Source organism: Penicillium digitatum, chromosome 1 (assembly GCF_016767815.1).
Source record: "Penicillium digitatum chromosome 1, complete sequence".
Taxonomy (NCBI): Eukaryota; Fungi; Ascomycota; class Eurotiomycetes; order Eurotiales; family Aspergillaceae; genus Penicillium; species Penicillium digitatum.
In genome coordinates this window covers 2128775-2149993 of record NC_089384.1, presented here as the reverse complement: position 1 = coordinate 2149993, position 21219 = coordinate 2128775, and the positions used below count along the sequence as shown (strand labels likewise).

The window sequence follows — 21219 nt, the reverse complement described above, 5'->3', positions numbered from 1 at the left end:
TCTTCTCCTTTTCTCTGGGTCCTTGTAGCCGTGCAATTGGTGTGGAGGTCACGACATTTTACCCTTTTTTCCTGTTTGTCTGATGTGGCTATAGCTGGTTTTGCGAAACTTGAACATGACATGATTCAGTGATCTTCCGTTGCTATTCCATTTAATAACTATAGACAACGTGTGTAGACGTGGCAGCTGGTATGCTGGTACATCTGCATCCAAGTTTTGGCCGGGTTGGGTGACTCGAAGTTTTATACGTCAGTGTTGTCACCCGGAGGATTGGAGACTGCGGAGCATTTGGATGTACTTCCTCTTTTATGAACCAATTTGAAACAGTATCCGAGAGAGTGCTTGATACACATTTAACAGCACAGATCGCCAACATGGATCATTTTATACCCGAGCACGATTTTAGGCAATCCGTGTGTCCCGCCCTGGACCACACATCATCTCTTCCAGATCCTGATCACTTGCTATCTCGAGCATCGTTCTTCTGGTGGTCTCCATCCTACCCCCAGTCCCTCCATGACAAGCTTCTCCCTCTCCTCCCACGTCTCTCCATCATGTTCCAGATCAATCTGCCTTCCAGTACTTCGATCTCGCACACCACTCGAATCGAACTTCAACGAGCGCGCTTTCTTCGCATACCGCCGTAAATCTCGTTGAAAAGTCAAGTCACCAGACCAGCCAAGCACAGCACAACCGATCGTACGCCAAGGCGATATGATAATATCCACACGACGATGGATATTTGGATTTCCCCCCTGATGTCCATCATGTCCAGGTATTGTAGGATCAAAGTGCGGATCTTGCCAAACAACCAAAGCCTTATCCAAGGTATCAAACTTTCTCGTATCATCACCATCAAAAGGCAACGTCTGCTGCTCACGCAGCGAAGAAGTCAAATGCAAAGAGAGCGTGTGCGTAATACACCGTTCCGCCTCAAGACTCGCAACAACATCAACAACCAGGTTCCGAGTCACCGCGTCATCACGATGAGACAATACAACGTCAACATCACCACTGAGTCCCTTTCCACGACGGTATCCGCCAACAATCACACACTCAATTCCACATCCACCTCCGGCTTCCGGCCGGACCCGACCAGCATGATCCCGGATTACAGTGGCAATTCCTTCGCTCTCAGCACGGGGAACACCCTGCTGGAACTCCTCGTAAAATTTCACTCCAATCTGCTGCACGCGTGAGAGTGTAGACCACCCATGCTCGACAATATCATCGAGGTCGCGCCAGCCGCGCTGGTAGAACTCGCGTGCGGTCTTTGCTCCAACGCCCCAGATCTGATAGAACGAGTTCAGAACACAGAGCGCGGGATCTGTCTCCAGTGCATCGGCAGTGGCAACGTTCCCATCGTCATCGGTATGGTTGCAACCACCGTGCTGCTGGAACTGAGAAAACAACTCGGCGATTTTGGCGTTGCACCCTGGTAAAGCGAGGATCTCGCTCGGTCGCTGAATGGGATGGGGATATGCTGCCAATGATGCGATGGAGGTGCTGTACGCGCGCACACCGATCTCGTCGAGGGTGAGTTTGCGGATTTGCCTGATTTTCACGAGTTGCGAGATGAAGTCTTCGTTTGGAGAGTGCAGGGGTGCTGAGCGTAGGCAGGCAAATACGACTTGGTCGCGGACCCAGTCCGGCTGTGGGTGTGCATCCGTTTCCTCTTCTTCATATTCTGAGGTCGTTTGTCGATATAGGGATGGCCGGGGGCGCTGGGAAGATCCACCGGGGGGTTCTTTTGAGCGTCGTGCGTAGATGTGGTCTGGAGGAGGGGCTCTTGGTGTTGGTAAACTTGCATCGTGATTTACACGCTGGATGATTTGATTTGATTTTTGGAGTAGGTCTTGCTTGTTTTCTGCCTTTGTTGTGGGAGGCGGAGGTGGGATCTTTCGCCCAAGGTAGACGACGAAGGGGTCTTGGGACACACATTTGCCGGATTTGATAGAGGTATTCATCCACTCGAGCTTCAGCACTGTGACGAAATTTTGAAGCTCCTGGCCCTTTTTCTCCGAAATTAGGTGATTTGAAGGGTCATGTCGATGCGTAACTCTATCCTCGCCCTCAGACTCAGTACTAAGATCGATAATTTCGACCGGGAAATCCTTGGTCTCATCGTACTGATTCCTGCGCCTGCGCTTGGGAGGAGGTCCGATACCATCACCAGCTGATTTCGAAGCTGAGCTGGGTATGAGTTCCTCTGTCCAAACACCGCGGGTGCGCAGTTCGAGTGCTGCACGCTTCGCGCGCCCGACTTTCCCCAGAACGAGGCCAGCTTCAACGATGTCGTAGGTCAGTCTTCCACCATGATCTATCAATCGGCCTTCAATCTCATCCAGTTCCTCTAGGGAGAGATGTACTGGCAAAATGAAGATGGGTGGCTGTGATGAGAAGATAGTGACATGTTCCGTCTTGTCTTTTGACAAGGAGCTCTGACCTGCGATCATGTTTGCTAGTAGCTCCAGAGAAATGATTGTTGGACAGATCTAAAATCTACAATCATCACATACGTGAGAATAGTGGTGTTTCAAGGAGCATGCTCATTCTCCGCTGGCGTTGATGGTTTGGACACACACCTGTTCCACGGTAAGCAAGTGAAAAAAACGCCTTGAAGTTTAATGCTGTGGCACTTTCGTCTCAACCCTTTTTTGCATTTAGTTGAAGTTGTGCCAGGACGACCATTTGGAATCACGACATTTCGGGAGACATCTGGAATTGACGTCATAAGTGACACCCGAGGCACCCAAGTTTACCGAATCTACAAGATGTTATTTCTATATCGGTTTCGTACACAGTAGGTGGGTACATAGCACCCTGATATATTTAAGTAATCATGAAGAAATTAGAAGATGACCATGAAAGTTCCTTGTTGATTTGTTTTCTATGAAGGGCCTGCGAGAACAAGACTGCTATGGAGGTCTGTCTGAGACAGGGATTTTTCTTCTTCTTCTTTTGTGAACATGCCCCCATAAGCTAGGAACCATGGGGAAAAGAGGTTTCTCAAATATAGAAAAGCAACCCTCACGTTTAACCCTGCTGCGCAGATGTATGAATCCTGGGAAGTCCAATTGAGTGTGTGTCCTGCAATACCAGCTGAGCCTGCAGTGAATATGTGTAGATGTCGTTTTTGGTCTTTGGATTGAGACATTGATCCTGGGCGAGCCGAGTCACTGAGCTTCAGGACAAAGAAGGATGGTTTTTGAATTGCGCTTCTTGTTGTTTGAAGTGGTGTTTGGATCGAGATATTCATCGACAGTTTGATAGCCTTGTGACTGGGAGTGGACGGAGCAAATGACGCAGTGATATTTCTTGACACGGGATATGAGATAGACACCGGTAAGAAGCAGTTTGACCAAGAAGGTTGATGAAGCCATTTGGTTGCAGGCTCGAGCGCGAGGATTGACGTGAGGGCCGATAAAGAACATGGCATTGGAGGGAGGTGGTGTGATTGAAGAGGGAACATGAGGGGCAAAAAGAGGTGTTCGACCATAATTAAATCGTGTTCGTGGCAGCTGGCGAGAAGCTGCTGTCGTCCGAGTCGCTTTGCGAAGCCACGCCCGGTTGTTGGTTTGCCTCGAGGCAACTCATAGTGGGTGGCATTTAAACTACCGGCCGGAGTGCTTCCACTGCAAGCCTGTCGACACGTGTTTGTGACAGTTGACGAGAAGCTGCTGTCGCCCGAGTCGCTTTGCGAAGCCACGCCCGGTTGTTGATTTGCCTCGAGGCAACTCATGGTGGGTAGCATTTAAACTACCGGCCGGAGTGCTTCCACCATAAGCCTGTCGACTGAGTCGCTTTGCGAGGCCACGCCCAGTTGTTGATTTGCCCGCGGCAACTCATAGTGGGTGGCATTTAAACTACCGGCCGGAGTGCTTCCACTATGAGCTTGTCGTCTGAGTCGCTTTGCGAGGCCACGCCCAGTTGCTGGAAACTTGCAGTGGGTAGCATTTAAACTACCGGCCGGAGTGCTTCCACTGCAAGCCTGTCGACCGGAACAGTTTCCGGCTGCTGGATGGTCATTGGTCATGAAGTGGGAGGGGAAAAGGAATGGGAAGAAAACATGGGGTGGATATGAAGTCTAGTAGAAACAAGTCAGCAAGGTTCGTCTTGTGGGGTGAATAGATGGATGTCACAAGAAAAGCTCATCATTCAAAGAGGTCATGGTAGAAGGCCATGATGCAAGGACATGGAGGGTGAACAAGATAGATGTGGTCACAAGAGACAGTGGTCATTGTGGAAGGCAACCATGGTGAAAGGTCCATTGAAGGTCCATTAAAGGTGGCAATGTGGATGAGAGTCATGATGATGCATGACCAAGATGGAAGGACCAGTGTGGAAGGTGACCAGTGTGGAAGGTGACCAGTGTGGAAGGTGACCAGTGTGGAAGGTGACCAGTGTGGAAGGTGACCAGTGTGGAAGGTGACCAGTGTGGAAGGTGAATGTCCTGATGCGTGGCAGGGATGGGGAAGTCCATGGTGGAAGGTCCATAGCAGATGTGGGTCATGGTGGAAGGTCCATGGTGGATGGGGGCACGAGGGAGGGTGACCATGGCGGAAGGTGAACCCTCGAAAAGTGAAAGTGCAAGCCCAGAGCAAAGAAGATATGTGAAGTAGGAAGAGAGAAGAAAAGAAAGAGAGAAATGGGGAGGGGAGGGGGGTATTTATACCCTGCCAGTGGCTTAAGGACCTGGGGAAACTGGGGTAGGTGACGATTTTTGACTAAAAGGGAAGGAGCTGGGGTAAACCCACAGAGCCTGCCGCATCTAATCCCTCAGTCAGTAATTGACCCCCTCCTTGGAATATGCTTACATGGGTAAATAGACCCGTAGAGCCTATTCGATAGATGATAGACAGATATTTAAAACACGTTCATTAAAGGGTATCAACCAGATGGTACTGGCTATGATGTAGTAACACCTATATGATGTGATCTTGAAGTCTAGGCTCACTAGTCTCCTTGATAGCAACGCGAGACGAAGCCCCCTTCCCAGCAATCTCAGTAGCTGTACTCTCGTGCGGAGTACAACCGGTCGTCCCAGTCACAATTATGCAGCCTCCAGGAACATCGCCAGGGAAAACATCGTCATCTCTATACCTCTCCACATCGTTGACGACATTCTTTCCATGTCGCTGATCCATCCACCTGCGCCATGGTTTGTAGACTAAAACGCTCAGTAAACCAAACACAATGAAGCAACCACATATACCACCGCCAATAGCATCGTAGTAGTCACCAGCAACCTGGACACCGTCCCAGAACTTTCCTTTAGCATCTGTGGCGTTCAGGATGAGACTGAGCAGCTGGATCACGCCAACTACAATCGCCACGATGACGGTTAGCGTGGTCAGTACGATCGAGTAGTACAGGAATGCGACTGGGTCGCGGTGATTCTTGCGCGATTGCGGGAGCTCATCTGGATCGGTGGCTGTTGACGAGGTGTCTGAGACGGTACTTGTTGGCTTTTGCGGGAGGAAGTTGGCCGCTGGTTGAATGTAGAGGGAGAACATCAAGGCTCCGTCGATTGTGTCAAGGAGACACATACCGGCTGAGGGGTGTTAGAGTTGAAGGCGGATTTCATGGGCCCGCATAGAAGGAAGACGAAGATACTGACCTGTAAATAAAGCCGGGAAAATGAGAATCACCCAGAAGGATGTTCCCTTCGCAGCTTCGATAGATGAGATTCCAAGTAAAGCGATCTCGGAGGAGGTGTCAAACCCAAGGCCGAACAGAATTCCGAGGGGATACATCTTCCATGGACTGAACAGCCATGGATCTTTGTCAGACATACGGAGCATTAATAGCTTGACCGAAAACGTACCGGTCAATCAATTTGAACATTTTCTTCAAGACTGAGAAAAGGATTCCCCCACTCTCGATCTTCCACGCTTCGTCTTCATTGCCCTCCGGGAGATTGAAGACCTTTTGCATCTGCTTGACGAGTTTATACAGGATGTACGCATTCATAAGACCAAGCAAGATCAAGAATGCAGCGCTGACGGAGGTGCCAATGATTCCACCGACAGTGCTGAAGCTGTCGAAGCGATCGGAGACTGCTGCTGCTGTTGCTGCGACGACAACAGATGTGATGATCACGATTCTGAACTGGGTTAGATTTGATTTGACTTTTGACGGAGGTGACTGTGCTCACGTTGAGTGGCCAAGCGAGAAAAACGTGCCGACAGTAACGGGCTTTTGTCCCGTTGCTAGGAGTCTTCTGGTCATTAGATCAATAGCCTATAAATAGCACTCTTAATCATCTGGTCTGCTCCTGGGCTGGATTCGACATACAGAGATGTGATCTGCGTCGAATGCATGTCTCAATCCAAGAGAATAGGCTAGAGCAGCTGTGGAAACCAGTGAACTGCATTCCATACAATTAGTATATCAAATAACCTCCAAGCTGTGTGATTTTCAAGAATGAAGACTTACGGATGGTAACTCTATAGACATTAGCGAATCAGTCCCGTGCCACACAAGCTATCTAGACATACCAGCACAATAGCCGCTGCCACCCAGACTATCATATTCAACAAGGCAGTAAGGGCAATAATTCCAATAGCGCGAAGAGGAATCTTTCTAATACCTGGCATTTTGCTATGCGAGCGCTCAGCGCTGTGAAGAAGAGGTTGCAAACTCCATTTGCGGTTGTTGGGTGAGTCGATTTCTGCGGGCTCGTTAAATGTCAACATGATGGATATCGACAGAACAAATCTCTATGACAATATCTAAATTTCTTGGGAAAATGATATTTAGTAGGCTTGAAAAACACAGAAGAGGGGTTCCTATACGCTTGCAGCTCTTAAAACTTTTGGATAACCCCGCCAAGCCCCGGCTCTGCCAAGCGTATATCCTCATATTCAAAGTGCTTTCGGGCAACTTGCTCCTTTGCGTATGTGTGAATGTAGGATTCTACATGATTTAGCTGAATTCTAAAGTCTTTGAGATACCATGGATATCCACATCTCATCTAATGTCCCCCGATTTTGTGTGCTGTGTAGAACAGCGGCGAGCTCCGATGCTGATAGGAAACCAAGGATTACTCACAGCTTGGATTCCCATGTGCTAATAGCTCCCACCCTACAACCTTGAACGTTCGACGCCCACTATAAATCCCTTCCCGTGTCTCAGTTCGCCGGTCGCCAAGTTTAAGCGGGGCCAAATGGCTACTCAGCAAACTATGCCGCATGTAGGATGCCGATTCATCTCAACAGCATTCCATGGGTTATGTAGAGCTGTAGATTAAGTTGATTGTTGGATGGCATTTGGGCTGGCTGTGGTTCTAGTTGAAATTTTTGAAAATCGTTTGATTGGTTGGTTAAAATTTCTATAGCCACAGAAGTGAACTCTACTATATACAATGTGAGTTGAACTCCGCAACATTTGAAAACGTCCTCCACCGTTAGAAGCTTTTCAAATCATTTTCATCTCATAATTAAGACGCCAAGGACTCCTTGGCACCAGTCCAAACACCTGGGTCTTTGTGCACCCGGTATGTCAAGACTGGCCAACCTGTCCTTCACCAAAATGGCCTATTAAAAGAAGGTCCATAATTGGTGAGATCAGATCTGAGGAAGAGATGGAGACAATCTAGCAACATGGGCTAGCTATAGTGCTCATCTGTGTCTTCATGGGCCAGCTCAACAAGCCTCTGGAATAGCATGGAAGCCGTAGGCGAGACGCAACCCTCGCAACAAGGTCTAGTAGTTTGCTATAGATATGAAAGCGAATGGTTTTGTGCATCAACCAAACCAAAAGTCAATTTTCAAGCAGCCGCTAGCACGGTCGGTGATGGAATCCACTTGGTAATCTTAGGCTGCGCACGGATATCCTTGCTAACAAGAATATTCCACTCATTGCGTGTGATGGGAGTAACATCTGAGGCAGAAAGAGGTGTCTTGGGCCCACGCTTGTTATGGCCTCGCATCTGCGATGGCAATGGCACTCTTCGACCACGCACAGTCTGGATGGGTGATCTCTTCACTTCACGGGGGCGTTCAGCCTTCACCCGAATAGGGATGGGATCAGCTTTGGGGAGGGCTTTTGCTTGGGCTTTTGGCTGGATTTTGGCCTGGAACTTTGTTGCAACTTCTACTGGAACCGTGGGTTCGACTTTAGCGAGATTAGGCGCTGGTGCTGGAACAGGCGCTAGTGCTGGTACTGACGCTGGATCTGGTTCTGGAACAGGCGCTGGAGTTGGAGGCTGGACGCGAAGAATGATAGCATCCTGGTTATGGATATTCTTGTACGCAACTGCAACTGCAGTGAGCTGCTCATCTGGGACATCAAGCTGCTCATAGACACGGTGAAAGAAAGCTTTGCTGAAGGGGCGACGGGAGAAATCCTCGATGATGCGGTGAAGCAGACGGACGCAGGATGACATTGATTGTTTATTGTCACGGGAGACGGGGCGGGTAGAGAGGATGCACATGCGATGCTTTAAGGTGTAGATACGGTCCATACTTAGGAGAGTTAAACCCTCCTGGCTGAAGATGACTTCGTTTTGGAGAATGGATTGCTTGACGAGGTGATCGTTGGCCTGGCGTTCATATTGGCTGCGGCTGATGGCATCGGTCCAGCTGGGACCAAGTGAGAACTTTTTTGAGCCCTTGACGATGGCACGTTCAAGCAATCGCCATGCTTGGGGCTCGATTGAGTGGATGGGGATGATCATTAGGTCGGAAGGTTGGCCGGTCGGATAGGGCTTTCCGCGGCCGATGAGCAGGGTAACATGCATCATTCTTTGTTGGAGTTTGGAGGACATGTATTCCAGAGCTGGGATTAGAGAGGGTGTGACAGTCTCGGAATCGAAGCTGAATTCTGGAGAGAGAGGTGGAGATATCATGTCGTTGGTGAGGGTTCTGGGTGAACTAGGGACGTAGATGCCCGTTGGGCGGGGGAGACGCAGGGCACCCATGATGTTGATTGATTGATTTGAGATTGATACGCAAAGCAGGGGAAACCCCTTTGTTGGTTGAAGAGCTAGAAGTTGGAAAATTCTAGCTGTTCGACTGCCATGAGACCCTGATATAGGGGTCGCCAGGAGAATCAGCAATCGATTCCCCCGCATCTCTCCATGTCTTAACGTGGAAAACAGCCAAATTAACTACTATTTAGTAACTCTCATGATAGTAAATTCCACCGTAGTTAAACGAATCATAGTCCTCCGAGCAGCGCGATAAAATTAAAAAAAAGAAGACCATGTACAATAACCGCTGCGGCGTTCACCATCCAATAGACAGTGCTTTGATCGCTGCCCTAATGCACTTATGCACGCCACAGCACACTTTCAAGACTGTGAATCTGCAGAAAAAATGGCTCCCCTCTATGCACCGTGACCACATTTCCACTATCCAGAGTGCTGGTAACGTTGACTTTCATCGACAGGCTGAAAATGTCTCCTAGCTGCTAGCTTCGGACGTACTTGCAGGAACCGGCTTTGTCAATGGTAGCTTGCACTAGCTTCCAAGCAACAGCGGATATTATGAGATGTTGACTGGCTCGATTCTCCTCGGTCATTGCATAGCCATTGTCGTGGAGTATGATCTGTACCCTGTCGAACGACAGGGGTTGCCATTTTGCATGTCTTCTCGGTGGTGCCACCTTTTCAAGTAAATGCGAGCCATCCCCTCCATTTTAGCCCCCTAACTGCAGGAACAAATACCCGCTGCCAACAGTTCAGCCTCTAGCCCCAATCCGGGATATGCTTGGCTCTTGGGAGCCGGAACACAGCGGCTGATTCTCCCATGCGAGAGGCAGAACCCAGCCAAATCCTGTTCCCTCAGGCCAACTGCGCTAGACCTGCAGATAGAGGCGAACCCTCTCAAATGTTCCTTGTAGGAAGGAAACACGATTTCAGCTTTCCAAAGCCAAGTTGCTGGTCATGCATCGTAGCGTTGTGGGTCGCAGCTGGCATCTGTGACTATTGATTCTGGACGAATGAAGAACCGATCGAACTGACAGCTTCGCTGCGGACTTTTTGTTTTTTAGGCCAAATCCTGCCCGATTTCCATGAACCTCCTTCTCTGCATCGGTGTGACCCCAACCAAAGCCGGATTGGCCTGTGGAAGTGTGGTTGGTTGGGGGCCATCGTCTTCCACGTCAGCTGTGCATGCTCTAGATCATCTCGCCATTACCTGAATGGAGCTTAATTTGCTCAGATGAACGCCCAGCAAGCGCGATTTTCTTTTCACACCAATCTTTGGTAATATCGGAATGGGTAGGCCCCGACTTGTTCAAACTGTCACATGTTGCTTCTCTAAATTCCCGATGCCCTTGTATACTTTTGCGATCCAGGCCATCCATCACATGCCTAGAAAATTTGCTTGCATCTTAGGGCCTTTCATTTCAGATGATGCGCAAAGGATCGGAAAGGTTGTCATCTAGGCTCAGCATTTCCACTAGTACGGTCCAGGAACAATCCCAAGATAACTAGGATGACCATTGTTGACATATGGAGAATTGAAGCAGCCAAGAGTGTCTTCCGTGGAACTATAGCATATTCACGGAACATAGTCTGTAGGTTCAGAGTACGGAGTAGAGATCGAGGAAATTAGGTACACGAGGCGTCCTCGTGATTTGTTGTATTGCGTAACCTTGACAAAGCCACCTTGGCAATCCCACCAAGCCCTCGCCACAATCTAAGACCATCCACAACACATTCCACATGAACCGCTTTCAAAAATCCCCCCACCCCCCCCTATAGCTTAACCTCGATATGACCAGGCCACGCTGAGCACCCGCTCACCCGCCAAGAGAGATAAGGATTGGTTGAGCCATACGCGAACGATCTTGGCACAGAGGCTCAGCCTCAAAACATGCATCTTGCCCGGGTTGAGGTTAGTGCTCACCAAGGTGGAATTCCGTCTTGGCAATGACTACAGAGAGGATTGAGAAGGGTTCTTTCCGCGAATGGGGGTTATCGGCTGAGTCAAAAAGTTCTGTTTCAAGTTTTTTTTTTCTGATTCGATCTCAGCTCTGTAAAACTGTCAAGTGTAATTCTAAGATCGGATCAAATGTAGGCAACTGAAAAGCCTGATATCCAAAACGTGGGGGGGGGAATGGGGCAACCTAAAATTTCCCGGCGAATGCCGATGACCAGCCCCGCAAAAGCCACGTTCGATCTTGGCGATGTCTCCGCTTTGTGCGTTCCGGTTGGAGTGGCTGCTACATCTCATGCTTGTAATTTGGGCATGATATGGGGGAGGGAAGGGGTACATCTGGATACAGTAGAGATATACCTGCATTATCTTGAAGGTCTTTATGTGAGAAATTTAGGGCTTCAGTAAACATCAAAAGCACAGCCCTATCCCATAGAATATCAGCACTCAGAAGCCGAAAACAGCCAGCCCGTCGTGGACGAAACCCTCCGAGAAGAGATTTGAAGCCAAGTGAACTGTGCAGATGTGGTCTGAGGTGTGTTGAATTATTTTACCCCATAAACAAAGCCTTGGCTAAGCAAGTCCCGGAGTCTCTGATCTTGTTTAAGTGCATTTTCCCCCAAGCCTCCAGACATTTTGATATCGACTCTTGCTTATCTTTCTCTAGGGCTAGGTATTCTCCGCTCTTGGCTTTCCATTTAATCCGTCTTCAGTCCCCGTCTTCCTGCTCTGCCACTTGGAAATTTCTTTTCTCTCCTACCGAGGCTTTTTCCTCGTCAGCGCAAACCTCTGCGCGTCGAACACAATGGAGAAGTCTCTCAAAGCCAAAGAATGCCCAGACCAGACCGTCACGAGGGAGTTCAGCGAGGATGGCAAGATTGAGCAAGGTGCTCAGAGTGGTCTGAATGACCCCAACCATGTTGAGCTGCAGCGTGCGCTCAAGGCGAGACATATTACTATGATTGGTACATGCGGCTATCAGTCGGATTTGAGCAAGTGCTGATAGTGAACAGCCATAGGTGGTGCTATTGGTACTGGCTTGATCATCGGAACGGGTGAAGCTCTTGCGAAGTAAGTGATGCGTGGTTTCCCTACCACTTTCACCCTAAGATCCGAAGCTAACAAACCTCTATTTAGGGCTGGTGTGAGTACTTATACTGAAATGGACCCGTGGACCTTCTTACTAACTTGAACAGCCCGGTGCAGTTCTTATTTCTTATGCTTGGGTGGGTTTCATCGTTTTCCTGGTTATGTGTGCTCTTGGAGAGATGGCAGCCTGGCTGCCACTGCCCTCCGGTTTCACTGGTTACGCCGTCCGATTCGTTGACCCTGCACTAGGCTTCACCCTTGGTTGGACGTATGTGATACCTATTCTCTTCGAGAGGATCTAACTAATACGAACCCAGGTACTGGTTCAAATACATCATTCTGTCGCCGAATCAAATGACTGCTGGTGCGTTGGTTATATCATACTGGATACCCACAGAGAAGGTCAATGCCGGAGTATGGATTACCATCTTCCTGGTAATTGTCGTCGCCATCAATTACTTCGGTGTGAAGTTCTTCGGTGAATTCGAGTTTTGGCTATCCTCCTTCAAAGTCATAGTTATCCTCGGCATTATCCTCCTATCTTTCATTCTCATGCTTGGTGGTGGACCGGACCATGACCGCAAGGGTTTCCGCTACTGGAAAAATCCGGGTGCTTTCAATACTTACAAGATGGACGGAGCACCTGGTCGATTCTTGGCTTTCTGGTCCACGATGGTGTCCGCTACATTCGCCTACCTGGGCACTGAACTGGTTGGAGTAACGGTCGGCGAGGCACAGAACCCCCGCAAGACAATTCCTCGCGCGATCAAATTGACCTTTTACCGAATCCTAGTCTTTTACGTAACCAGCGTGCTCCTGGTTGGCACACTTGTTCCGTATAACTCTCCGGATCTTCTCTTCGCCCTTTCAGATGATAATCAGAAGAAGGGCTCAGCCGCAGCTTCGCCCTTCGTGGTCGCTGTCGAGCTCGCCGCCATCCCGGTCCTGTCCCACATTCTGAACGCCTGCATTCTGCTCTTCGTCTTCTCGGCTGCCAACTCCGATCTGTATATCGCCACCCGTACGATCTACGGCCTGGCCCGCGAAGGTAAAGCCCCCAAGATCTTTGCCCGTACCGACCGTCGCGGCGTTCCCGTGCCCGCACTGGGTATCTCAGCCGTCATTGCCTTGCTGGGCTACATGAACGTTAGCAGCGATTCCAAGACTGTGTTCAAGTACTTTGTGAACCTGGTCACCATCTTCGGTCTCCTCACCTGGATCTCCATCCTAGTCACTCACATCTACTTCGTGCGCGCGCGCACGGCCCAGGGCATTTCCGAAGAAAGCTTGGCCTACAAAGCACCCTTCGGGATTGCGGGTTCATACTTCGCTCTGGCTTTCTGCATTCTCATAGCTTTCACTAAGAACTTCGACGTCTTCATCCACAACCCCAAAACATACGGAAAGTTCGACTATAAGAACTTCATAACAGCTTACCTCGGTATCCCTCTCTATCTCATCATGATTTTTGGATATAAGTTCGTGACCGGCTGTAAGGGGGTTGATCCCATGACAGCTGACCTCTTCACTGGCAAGGATGAGATTGATCGCGAGGAGGCGCTGTATCTCGCTAGAAAGGAGGTCGAGGCAGAGAAGAATAACGATGCTGGCTGGTTCTACCAGAAGTTCGTCTCCTGGCTTTTCTGATGCGGGGCACGTGCCTCTATCTTGTTGCCGTGAAAATTGAGCGCTGTTTGGGCCGTCGTTGGATACATCGGCGGGCCGTTAATATCTTCCTTGTGCCTTTCAACATTTTCGATCATGAGAAACGATTTTCAAAAGAAAGCCCGTGAATATAGGCAAAGTGTTAGCCAATGATATAAATAGGCCTACCTTCCTTCCTAATTATAACTTGCTTGACAGGCCCCTGATACATGATTCAAGAACAGAACCAAACGTGGCACTTCCATCAGGCCTCATTCAAGCGAAGCCACTGGCATATGTGGATAGATGAACGTACGATTAATTATGGCATGCAACAATCTTCTTGAGGTCTCGCTTATTTGAAGATAGCCAGTAGATATGAATTTCGGTAATCCTCTCATCCCCTAATATTTAAATTGCAGAAAGTGAATGTTTTCTCAGTTTCTTGCCGCACCCAGCCCTACAGGTACACTAGAAGATGTTCAGCATCATGATCGTTGCATTCTTGGGCTCGAACAGCCAAAATACTGTACAAGGACTCTGCAACACCAGAAGTACCACAATTAAAGGGGATTTACTCGTAAATTCAACATGCAATCATCAAAGGAGAGAAAAGCCTACAGGCTCCCAGCCAGAGGTATCTGATCACCCATCAAGTCCTCAAAGATGAGATCCGATGCCTCCTCACCCCAGACAAACTTGCCAAATGTCAACAGAGCATGGAAAATCTCTTTGCCCGTGGGAACAATGTGCTCCGAAGGTAAAAGGAACCCGTAACTACCGCGGTCGCGGAGTTTGATCTGGTACGAGAACTTGGCGTGCAGCTTGTGGTAGAACCAATCCAACGCACTGCCGCCCGAGGAAATCCCAGCAGCGGCGAGGATCCCCTCACAGGCAGAGGTAACGTCATATGATTCATGGGAGGTCTGACGGATTGCCTTGGCCAGGCCCAACGCTAGCTCCTCGAGACTCTCGAGAGTGGGAGGCACGGACGAGCAGGAGTATGAGTAAGGATATAGAATTTGCTGGGAGTAGGAGTGTAAGTCGATGAAGCCTACAATCTCAGCGCGGCCGTGCACCGTCTCGTTTAGAGCCCACTGCGCCAGGCGCTGCGATTCAATTGCTTCGAAGGGTTCTGCACCGGCGTAGTTCTCTGAGCACGGGTTTGAGCGAGTGGACTCGCCGTCCCACTCGTAGTCCCAGGCGCGGTCTAAATCGACACCCGGGCACAGTGGAAGGCCCGTTGGTTGGCGGTTCTTTCGCCACAGACGGTCTGATTCCCATGAGTAGACGTATCCATCCGGATTGAGGGTTGGGATCAAGACCCAGTCATACTCGTGCAGCAACCGTGTGACGACGGGTGAATAGCCGAAATGGGTGATAAGGCTGTATGCAACGTACGTTATTGTAGAGGTACTGATCCACTCCCTGGCGTGCGTACCGCCGACGATGACGATGGTCTTGCGCGGGCCCGATTTGGTTTCTGTGTCGGGAGAGGTGCCGAGTCGCAATGCTGGGATATCGCGACCCTCGTAGCTGACTCCAACGCTGCTCATCTGTACGTGCGAGGAGAACATTGATGCCATCAAGCGCATCCATTGCGTAAGGACGGAGAGCGGCTGGTATTCTTGGAAGAACAGGTCGCTGTTTGATATCGTCTTCAGTTCACCGGTTGCAATTCCTGGTCCGACGTTCAAGTGGGTACGGTGACGGGAGGGGTAAGAGGCATATATCTCGTCGGCGAGGTTGTCCATGAGGGGAGTGTAAGAAGTGCGGAGTGAAAAAGGTAGTAGGTCCAACAACGATGGGATCTAAGAAAAAATTTAGTGAAGTGATCATAAAGCGATCAGAAGCAAACCGAACCATATCATCTGCAAGTCTAATATCTACAAACTTCGAGGTTATGGCCCAAATGTCCAAATACAGCACCTGCGAGGCGGCAGCCAATGCTTCTGCCTCGTCCGCCTGGCGCAAATTAAATCGAAGGACTACATCACTGCCATAACGATCGTGTATATTTGATGGCGGTGATTGTTTTGAAGAAAAGCGTTTGTGATCAATATCCCATATCGAGCCAATTACCCAGTCGCGGAGTCGAGCCCATGGGCGTGGGTTGGAATGAGTGAATTGGGAAGGCTGCAGAGGTGGCGGTGGGGTGATGCTCGAACCAGCGGGGACGGCGGAGATAAGAGGGAGCAAGGTCGACGCGACCAAAATGGGAGAAAAAAGACGCATGCCGAGTCACATTCACCTCTTTTTGAGGGAGGAGAGTTGACGTTCTTAGGTTCAGACCTGAGGTTCACAGGGATATCTGTGAGAGCCTGTCGGATGCGGAGAAAAGAAAAAAAAGGGCGGGGACCAAGCACCGGGGGGGGGGGGGGGGGGGGGGGGAGAGATAACGCAGATATAGTCCACGAGTGTTTTTTTAGTATAAAGTTAAGAAGCTGATGTAGAATGAAGGAAAATTTCTATTCCAGCTTCCGGATAAAACAAGATTACTTGGATTTTGTTTGATTTTTTTGGTTCTACGTCAGTGGTTAGTACATCGGTATAGTCAATCTACTCCAACATGATGCTAAAAACATAAGGAGTTGACTATAAGTAAAAGATTCGTCTGCAAGGCTATCTGATCTGTAAAATTTATATAGACGCTAAAAGTACCTTTGATATCCAGTGTACATCAAACCCGATCCTTTTCATCTTTATACTTAAACCCGGTCAATTATCCGACGCTTAAGCCTGGATTCTAACTTGTTTGCCTTACCCCTCCTATGTTATAGTAATTTTTTTTTTCTTCTTTTCTCCTTTCTTCTGATTCTATCTATTTTTGTGTGTGATCTAAAAAAAAAAAAAAAACGCGTGGCGGCAGAAACAAGAAATCTAGAACGTTTCCCCTTCCGGCGTTCCCCTTTTTGCGCTGACCTCCAGATCCCACCGCGTCTGGATCCACCTGGGCAATGCCCTTCTCTATTTCAATTCCCATCTAACGTATTACATTTCATGGATCATTAGGTTGGGTTTGTCCTAACGCTCTGTCCTTCACCATGCATTGGAAAGGACTGCGCCTCGTGGCCGATGGCAAGAGGCAGAGCACCATGGAACCTCAAGGCCAACCCCGTCACAGTGAACACCTTCCTCGTCCCTTCGCCCCCGCCGAACCTAGACTATCAGAATCAATTCCTCGCTCATCCGGCTTACCAGATGGACTAAACACAGGGCTTCATCCACCCAACGACGACCGGTCAAACCATGGGGTAGCTCAGCCGGACTTTGCAGGACCATCGGATCGTCCCAGCTCACGCCACAAGCGATTCAGTTTCATGAGACTGCGACATGCATCTGACCCCCAACTATCCAAGTCCTACGTCAAGGCGGGCCAGAACACTCCCCCAGTTCCCTCCTTGCCTCGTAAGTGAAACATTGACAACCCCAACGCTCACTGGGATGGGTTGATTAACTGTGCCTGCCGGAATAAAGCTCCCAGAATTATCACTACCGCTCCGACCTGTCACGAGCTTGATCAGCCCGTGAAACAGAAACCCAAGCTTAGCTTTCGACCATTGTCACGAAAACAATCTATGGAGGAAATGTCTCGGAAATCAATGGAACAACCGGCGAAGTCTCGTAGAAGGGGCGGCCAGGGATCAAACGACACCCAGGTTACCGAATCGACGCTTGCCATGTCCCGAAGCATTACCGAAGAGCCTGGACGATTGTCAATTAACTCACTTCGCGGCTGGAACCCGCAGCCCAGCGACTCTCAGCGCTCGTCAGTGATTGATCCCCGATTTTCAGAATCATCTCGGTCAGACCAGAGCTACAGTGACCAAACATTTACCCGAAGCGTTTCCCCTCGTGATGGTCAGAGTGCCACTACCGCAAAGCGTTTCCGTATTCCACGCCTAACCCGAACCCGCAGCCCTCTCTTTCCATTACCCCCCAAAGTCTCGCACCCGGCTGTATGTGTGGACAATGGACCAAAGTTTCCCCCAGTAGATACTCCACAATCTGAGAATTCAGATGGCTATGACCAAGTTACAGCACTACCCTCGCCATCTCGGTCCCCCGTGGGACTCGCTGCTTCCACTGTATCACCGCTATTTCGAAATGATTCGACAAATTCCGCTAGCTCAGTTCGATCCAATCCCTCTTTTAAGAACCGAGGACGGTCGTCTACCATGGGATCGCTAGCCGAGAACCAAGACGACTTGTCCATACCCCCGTATTTGGCATCTTCGGCGCGCACCTCCACTTCGACCAGTGGCCGCAAGAGTTTCGGTGACATGTTCAATATCACGCAGCGTTTGAGGCAAAACTCGTCCCCACCCTTTCCTCGTCACGGTTCGCCCACCATAGGTGGCGCCTCAACCCCCGTCTTAAGGCAAGAGCTACCACCGATCCCAAAGCGGGAAGAAAACGACACACCCACGTCATATTTGACTCGTTTGGAAGAAGCTTTGCCCCGTGGTATGATTGCCTGTGTTCTCGCTCAGTCAGATGAGGAATTCTATAAGATCTGTCTCCGAAAACATATGAGAACTTTCTCGTACTTCGGCGACCCACTGGACATGGCAATCCGCAAGCTTTTGATGGAAGTCGAGCTCCCGAAAGAAACACAGCAGATTGATCGTTTCGTGCAAGCATTTGCTGACCGTTATCATGAATGCAACCCAGGCATCTTCACAGCTCCTGATAACGCATATTTTATTGCATTCTCCCTTTTGATTCTTCACACCGATGTCTTCAATAAGAACAACAAACGCAAGATGCAGAAGGCGGACTATGTCAAAATCAGTCGCAGCGAGGGAATCTCGGAGGACGTTCTTGAGTGTTTCTATGAGAATATCTCATACACACCGTTCATTCGCGTCGAAGACGCCAATATGCCTGATCGTCATTTGGCGAAACCACGTCGCACTCTATTCAAAAGCACTAGCTCCGAAAATTTGGCCCGCATTGCACGGGAGCCTGTCGATCCCTATTCTCTTATTCTGGAAGGGAAATTAGAATCTCTGCGCCCCAGCCTGAAGGATGTCATGGACCTGGAAGATACATACAATCATTTTGGGTCTGCTGGGCCACCGGACATCGATGCTCTTCACCAGGACTTCAAAAAGTCTGGAATCTTGCAAATCATCTCTCTGCGTTCTCGCCCTGACGCATTCATGCCGGCTAGCTTGGATAATCCACAAGACTCGAATCCCGGCCTGGTAGATATTAAAGTCGCCAAGGTCGGCTTGCTTTGGCGGAAAGACCCGAAGAAAAAGAAAGCCCGGTCGCCCTGGCAGGAATGGGGTGCGATTCTTACATTCTCCCAACTTTACTTCTTCCGCAATGTGAACTGGGTGCGCTCACTCATGGCCCAGCATGATTCTTTTGTCAAGAATGACCGTCGGGGGACTCTTATTTTCAGGCCACCCCTTGCTGAATTTAAGCCGGACAACATTTTGTCTACTGGTGAAACAGTTGCCCTCCTAGACTCAAGTTACAAAAAGCATAAACACGCCTTCATCTTTGTTCGACACAACGCCTTGGAGGAGACATTCCTTGCTAGCTCTGAACCTGATATGAATGACTGGCTTGCACACCTCAACTATGCTGCAGCCTTCAGGACCACTGGTGTGCGCACCAAGGGCATGATTGCCACGAATTATGAGGGACAACGTTACCGCAAGAACCAACGATTAAATTCGGTGTCCTCACAAAAGTCCCACCAGTCGACTGAAATAGAGCCCCCTTCTCCCAGCATCGATACCGACATTGTTGCCGAATTTGTTGCGGCGCGACGAAAATTGATGGGCCACAAGATTTGGGAGAGAAATGAAAAACTCGCTGTATCACAAAAACAACTGGATGATCTTTTACAAAATGCTCGACACTTGCAACTGCTTACTCCTCTACACGCTCGGGCCCGCGAGGGCGTCATCACGGCTGCAGGCCGCCTGTCTGCCAAGATCAAATGGGTGAGACAGGATATCTGGCGTAGCAAATGTTACCGCCAGGTTCTCATGCGAGACCTGGAAGAAGATGAAGAGGCAGTTGAAAGCCGGGTCGGATCGGTTGCTGAACCGACACCATCGCAATCAGACGGAGCACGCCTGGCCTCTCTTTCCGGGCCGTCTATAATATCGGAGCCTATCATAGAAGGATCCAGTAGTGTTGTGCATACCATATCTAGCGCCGATACCGTTGAGCCTAATATTGCCCAAACTGAGCCACCCTCGGAGGCTGGACTGCTGGCTAAACCCTTGAATGTTGAACTGCGTCGTCCCAGCATCCCAGGATCTGTCACTTCGGCTGACATTGCTCGTGTCGGTCGTCGGCGCTCCGCTGTGACCATTCCCAAACGTGCCAAGTCATACTCACCCGATCCTACAACCACTAAACTCGAGCGTGAATCCTCGGTCCTCAGCCGGTGGGATGGAGCTAGTCTGGCATCTCGTACGTCGAAACTGACATTACCTGTGAGCTTCGACGATGGCGAGGAGCGTGTCCTAAGGGAAGCTGGTTTACTAGAGCTGCCGGCCTCCCCGTTGACACACAAGGATGAAGGGATCGCCCCCGACACACTTCCCGGCAAAAACACCGAGGGCGAGACAAATGCAAACGATAAGAGCAATAGATCGAGTCGCGTCCGTCGCAGCTTTCATCGCTCCCTCCGTGACTCGCATGCTCATCGAAACTACACTCATTCGAAGAAGAAACGAGGCTCAATTTCTAGCAATGGGCAGGAGGAGGACGATCAACTTTCCGGCGAGGGAGATGTCCTTCCTCGGAAAGCCCCTAGTTTCACCGTGCATGGCAAGAAAGCATCCATCGTCACATTTGGGTCTGAATGGCAGAACATGCCCCCGGAAGAGCGACTCAAACTCCGCAAGCCCACCCCCCATGAAGAGCCACGGGCGTCGGATCTTGCTATACTGGACAGCGGCGAGTTGATCACGACCGACCGCAGTCCGGAACGTCCTCACTCGGCTCGTAGAACGAGCGCCACTACTGGTCTAAGTGTGCGCACCAGCGATGATCTGGCAGAGTTCAAGGATGCGCATGAAGAGCAGCCGGAAGAGGATATCGGGAGCCCAGCTTCCCCAGTGATCACCTCACCCCCGACGCTAGGTGTAAATCCTCTAGACACCGCCCATACTCCTCACTCCCCTTCGTCCACAGTATACGGCCATCTTTCCGCACCAATAAGCAACGGTTCCCCCTCCCCCTCCTCTACGTCTATCAATGAGCGAATCGCCGATACGCCATCCAGCGAAAACCTACGCGAGCAGGCCGTGGGCGCTTGATTCCACAACCTTTATCTTCCTTTACTTTCTTTTGTACATCCTCATCATTCTCATCTTGATCTTCTGCTTGACGATTATTATACCCCCTTTTCTTCATACTCATGCACTTTCTTTGTCTTTTCCTGGTTGACTTTCCCTACTGCCCATTGCATCAACATCCGGTGAATCTCGGTTTCGTGGCAGGTTTTCAGTTCGGTCTTGGTTTTTGAGCATCTGTCTGCGTCCGCGTCTGCATCTAGGAGCTCTATTCATTTACTTTCAGATCGTTGAATCAGATCTGTAGGACAGGCTGCATTCATGGGTGTTTT

The 21219-nt window shown here is 49.8% G+C and overlaps 7 protein-coding genes across 7 annotated transcripts; 2 read left to right on the top strand and 5 right to left on the bottom strand.

The window, feature by feature from the left end:
• Window positions 1-464: 464 nt before the first annotated feature.
• Pdw03_3042 (Terminal deoxynucleotidyl transferase, putative) lies at window positions 465-2547 on the bottom strand (the record flags this gene model as incomplete). The annotated part of the gene is made up of 3 exons (XM_066100368.1): window positions 465-1774; window positions 1940-2446; window positions 2520-2547. 3 exons carry the CDS (start codon window positions 2545-2547, stop codon window positions 465-467), a joined length of 1845 nt encoding a protein of 614 aa, XP_065955768.1.
• A 1759-nt stretch (window positions 2548-4306) lies between these two features.
• Window positions 4307-4558, bottom strand: Pdw03_3041 (uncharacterized protein; the record flags this gene model as incomplete). Its single annotated transcript, XM_066100367.1, has 1 exon — window positions 4307-4558. The coding sequence occupies one exon, from the start codon at window positions 4556-4558 to the stop codon at window positions 4307-4309; it is 252 nt and encodes an 83-aa protein (XP_065955767.1).
• A 367-nt stretch (window positions 4559-4925) lies between these two features.
• On the bottom strand, window positions 4926-6698 carry Pdw03_3040 (Nickel/cobalt transporter, high-affinity; the record flags this gene model as incomplete). Its single annotated transcript, XM_066100366.1, has 8 exons — window positions 4926-5554; window positions 5621-5766; window positions 5828-6106; window positions 6158-6243; window positions 6298-6370; window positions 6439-6449; window positions 6501-6526; window positions 6593-6698. 8 exons carry the CDS (start codon window positions 6696-6698, stop codon window positions 4926-4928), a joined length of 1356 nt encoding a protein of 451 aa, XP_065955766.1.
• Window positions 6699-7771: 1073 nt separating this feature from the next.
• On the bottom strand, window positions 7772-8923 carry Pdw03_3039 (uncharacterized protein; the record flags this gene model as incomplete). The annotated part of the gene is made up of 1 exon (XM_014677106.1): window positions 7772-8923. One exon carries the CDS (start codon window positions 8921-8923, stop codon window positions 7772-7774), a length of 1152 nt encoding a protein of 383 aa, XP_014532592.1.
• A 2768-nt stretch (window positions 8924-11691) lies between these two features.
• On the top strand, window positions 11692-13622 carry Pdw03_3038 (Amino acid permease (Dip5), putative; the record flags this gene model as incomplete). The annotated part of the gene is made up of 5 exons (XM_014677107.1): window positions 11692-11851; window positions 11900-11957; window positions 12024-12030; window positions 12083-12243; window positions 12293-13622. 5 exons carry the CDS (start codon window positions 11692-11694, stop codon window positions 13620-13622), a joined length of 1716 nt encoding a protein of 571 aa, XP_014532593.1.
• Window positions 13623-14236: 614 nt separating this feature from the next.
• On the bottom strand, window positions 14237-15854 carry Pdw03_3037 (Peptidase M14, carboxypeptidase A; the record flags this gene model as incomplete). Its single annotated transcript, XM_014677108.2, has 2 exons — window positions 14237-15430; window positions 15483-15854. 2 exons carry the CDS (start codon window positions 15852-15854, stop codon window positions 14237-14239), a joined length of 1566 nt encoding a protein of 521 aa, XP_014532594.2.
• Window positions 15855-16663: 809 nt separating this feature from the next.
• Window positions 16664-20911, top strand: Pdw03_3036 (Guanyl-nucleotide exchange factor, putative; the record flags this gene model as incomplete). The annotated part of the gene is made up of 3 exons (XM_066100365.1): window positions 16664-17027; window positions 17097-17388; window positions 17464-20911. The coding sequence occupies 3 exons, from the start codon at window positions 16664-16666 to the stop codon at window positions 20909-20911; spliced, it is 4104 nt and encodes a 1367-aa protein (XP_065955765.1).
• Between the last annotated feature and the right edge of the window lie 308 nt (window positions 20912-21219).